General features: G+C 24.7%; 1 protein-coding gene across 1 annotated transcript; it reads left to right on the top strand.

Annotated features, from left to right (window-relative positions):
• The first annotated feature begins 660 nt into the window (after positions 1-660).
• Positions 661-2,893, top strand: LOC136076824 (uncharacterized). The gene is made up of 2 exons (XM_065790352.1): positions 661-991; positions 1,437-2,893. The coding sequence occupies exon 2, from the start codon at positions 1,565-1,567 to the stop codon at positions 2,600-2,602; it is 1,038 nt and encodes a 345-aa protein (XP_065646424.1). The 5' UTR covers positions 661-991; positions 1,437-1,564; the 3' UTR covers positions 2,603-2,893.
• The last annotated feature ends 1,491 nt before the right edge of the window (positions 2,894-4,384 follow it).

Below are 4,384 nucleotides of genomic sequence, written 5' to 3'. Positions count from 1 at the left end.
TTTATACATTATTAAATTATGTAATAAATAGCAATGAATATTTATCTTAAAAATCAAAAAACAAAAAACATTTACAATATAGTAAATATTTAGGATGGCTTTCTTTGATCCATTTATGTAGCTAACAAAGTATATTATAGAGTTTAAAAACCATTCAATTTTTAACATCTCGCTACCTATCATGTCTAGAGGCGGCTGTTAAAAAAAAATCAATTTTATTGCATTTTATAATTAGACATTTAAATGTGGCATAAGCACGCGCAGTTTTAACATAATGCAAAACAGTTGTGTGTTTTTTGTTTTTTTTTTATCCACTTAGCTATGGTACTTGCAGCATTTTGTAAACATAAAATGTTTATATAATCATTTATTATTTGAATAATTCACTGTTTTTAAATACGTCATTGAACAAAAAGTTTAACCTTGTGCTCATAGGTAAGTTTCTGCATTTGAATTTTTAATTTAATGAAAGAAAAGTCTTAGTAGTAAACACCTAAAAATAGCTAAAAATATGTGATTACTTTGATTTGTTTTTATTATTGTCATCATTAGTATTAACACATTTATTTATTGTGTATGATTTTTCACATAAGCAAGAAATGTTTGACAATCGTTATGCAATATTTATGAAATATTTTACATATTTGTCATTCGATTTGATATTCATCTAATTACATTTAATATATGACCAGTTAGTCACTATACAATAGTCAATTTAAAGCTGCTGTTGGCACCGTGTTGGCCGATAATTAAAAATATGGATATGAGGCAGTAATGATTGGTATTATAGCCAACCAGAAAAACAGTGTATTTTTAATTATAGCAACAATGATATGATTCTGAATTGTATATCATCTAAATGAATTTTGATTTTAGATTACCGTGGCTTATAAAAATAATTAAAATTGCACAGCTGCAGGTGAACTAACCACTAATAACTCTATGCAACTTGATGAAATCGTGAAAAAAGTACTTTTCTATTCCGGTCAAGGTATTTAAAGAAGTTTTCTTGTTACATGCAAAGTTTATAAAATGCCCATTTTAAAATTTATTCTACTTGCATCGTTTAATATAAAATGATACAAAAAAAAAATTAAAAAACTAAACAAAAAAGTTTGAATTTAAAAAATAATAAGCTTCCTTTTACAAAACCAACGCAAAAGTAAAACATGATCATATTTGCATTTTCCAAAAATTTTACAAATATTTCAAAGATACAAAGAACAATGGAATGTTTGCGTGTTTTCTTAAAATCGCACTGCAATGTACCTTATAAATAAATAACCACTAAATACAACGATAACAATATTTACTTTTACATTATAACTAAATAATAATCACAAAAAAAAATATTTGCTAACAATAACAAATAATTGTTTTTATAATTTTTATTTATTTATTGTTTTTTTTTTTAATTTTGGTGTTTTACGTAATAGTAACTTAAAAAGTCTCAACCTCGAACTGAAATCAACATTCAAATAGTTTTAAGAAAACATTTGATCAACCTAGATTGTTAATAAACTTTAAAAGTTATATTGAAAACGGGACAGTTACTGATGTCAAAATGATTTACGATACAGAAAATGAAGAAAAAATAAACTTTTCGAGACCAAGATCAATGTCAAATCGTGACAATCAGTCTTTGAAAAAATTTGGTAAACCCCCAGTAATAAAATATATATCAAAACAATTACTTAAAAAAAACAAATCAACTGACTCAGAAAAGATAACCCGAAAACGCTCTTCTACGACATCATCTTTGCTGCAGTTTTTTAATATTGATTTTTTTCAATCAAAGGAGAAGTTTTCACCAAGCAGTTCACCATCGAATGGTTCACCAAACGTTTCACCCTATCCAAGACGCAAAAGTTTTAACTTTTTTCGATCAAAGAAATCTATAGATGAATATATTACTACAAATAGATTGGAAGATTCTAGGTCTACGGCAATAGTCAACAGAAGCCTATCTTTAGGTAATGTTTTAGAAGGATTACCAAAAAGTATAAAAATTGAAAAACTAAAATCGAACGGTTTAAAACGAAAATGGAACAGTCTTCCTTGCTTACAAACTCGTAGATTTTATGCCGTAACAGCAAGTCCTTTAGTGTTTGGAGCCTGTTCTGAAAGACCGCGTGTTAACGACTTGAAGGTAGAACGAAAACAATCTATCAAGGTTTTGCTGAAACAAAGACAAAACAGTTATGGTTCAAGTAAGATCATAAATCGACGTAGAAGCTCTGGAGGTACAGAAGACATCTATATTCCAGGAAAAATATTAAAATTTGATAATGAACGTTTGGAACAACTTGTTTCTATTACCTTAGAAAAGAGTACTGTTCACATGTCTTTTGACAATGAGCTTTGCGGAATTCGGTGCCGTAGAATAAGTAAAAACTTAGAAGAAGCAGTCAAAAGCAGTTTGCAGAACGACGAGAACGTTTATAAAGTAGTTGCTCAAGTGTTTATGGGTGAACTTATTGGGTATGGTATTTGTTTTGCCACACAGTGTACATATCAATTTTTTGAAGACTACTTTGCTACTTCAACGTTTCAAACGGTGGATATGTTTGTATGTGCTATTGTTGTTGTTGAAAAAGTATAACTTAAATCTACATTTCTATATTTTTTTATCATTTTTTTTTTTTCAATAAAAAATAGCCATAAATATACAGTAAATAATTTATGCATTTATTAATATTGGCTTACTTGATCGAATCTTTTCTTTATGGAGTTGAGAAAAGTTAAGTTTTACACGGTTTTTAAAAGATTTCTACGCAGTTTTGGTTGAAAGAAGGTTATACAAAAGTGTGAATTCGCTTTGGCAATAATAGTTTTATTAACTTAATTGGATATTTTATATGATAAAAGATAAACATTATTCAGGATTGGAATATTATTGAAGTTTTTAATCGATATATATATATATATATATATATATATATATATATATATATATATATATATATATATATATATATATATATATATATATATATATATATATAATATATATTTATTTATAAATACATACATATATATACATTTATTTAAAGTTGTTACGATTTGGTTACTGGATAACTTTTATATCCAACTTAATACTAAATATTAAATCAAAACAATATATAGTTAGTTGATAAATGATAACTTTTAAATAAACAATTTGTTATGTCATGTAACAACAAACGTTATATAAAAATACTATTTTTAACTAAAAAATTTATTTAAAAACTGATTCTTAGCTTGCTAGCGGTATTTTAAAGCGTTTGTAAAAAGATCATTTTTAACTGGCGTTTTTTCAATTTATGTTACAAGTTTATGTATATGTTACAAATATTCAACATATATGCATAAATTTTTAAGAAAAATGTGCGTAATAAAAATATTCAACATATTTTTTTTTTTTTTTTTTTTTTTTTTTTTTTTTTTTATTTATTATATTTCCATAATAAAGTTTACATAGCTTACATTTTTATCTTTATAACTTGTTTGTGGTGAAAATGTTTACTTTCAGAACTTGTGTGTCTTTAGCTAGAAATTTGTTTTTCGAGTTTTTATATCCGATTATAATTTTGTACAAAGTCACAATTATTTTTAGTTGTTACACATCCATATCTTCAGTTTTTTAAGAAATTTATTAATCTTTTTTTCTTTCATCGTAATGTTCGTTTTTCATTTTTAATAAAATAGCACTTCATTTTATTTTTTTTTATTTTTTTCTTTCTTTTTTTCTTTTTCTTCTTCTTCTTCTTCTTCTTCTTCTTCTTTTTCTTCTTCTTTTAAATCGTTTCAAGTTCTTGACAATCAATAAAGCGTAGATACTAAGAAATTGCTGTTTTGACCAATGTGTTCAGGTGTGATAAATTTTTTATTTTTTATTATTATTATTTTTTTTTTATTGTTTGTATGTAAACACATACATAAATACACACACTTACACACATACATTTATATACACACATGCATACATACATACATACATACATACATACATACATACATACATACATACATACATACATACATACATACATACATACATACATACATACATACATACATACATTTTTTATATATATATTCTCCTCTTTTTTAAAATAAAGTTTTACGTTTACAAATATTGGAATTTTTATACTTTTAATAAATTATAATAGAGAATATAATCACCACATCAATAAGATTAAAAAATAAAATAACAAAATAAAAAAAGTTTAAATAAAAACTTGGTATCTGATAGAAGATCTAATGATCTTGTCGCCAGAACCATAAATCGTTATAATAAAATATAACTTAAACTATTAATAAATATAAACAAATAAAAATGACAAAATACAAAAACAAAGAGCGTATTTATATAAATTACTTATTTTTAAACGTATTTCAAAAT

This window comes from Hydra vulgaris, chromosome 02 (assembly GCF_038396675.1).
Source record: "Hydra vulgaris chromosome 02, alternate assembly HydraT2T_AEP".
Classification (NCBI taxonomy): domain Eukaryota; kingdom Metazoa; phylum Cnidaria; class Hydrozoa; order Anthoathecata; family Hydridae; genus Hydra; species Hydra vulgaris.
Note: the sequence above shows the minus strand (reverse complement) of the source record. Positions and strands in the feature narration are given on the sequence as shown.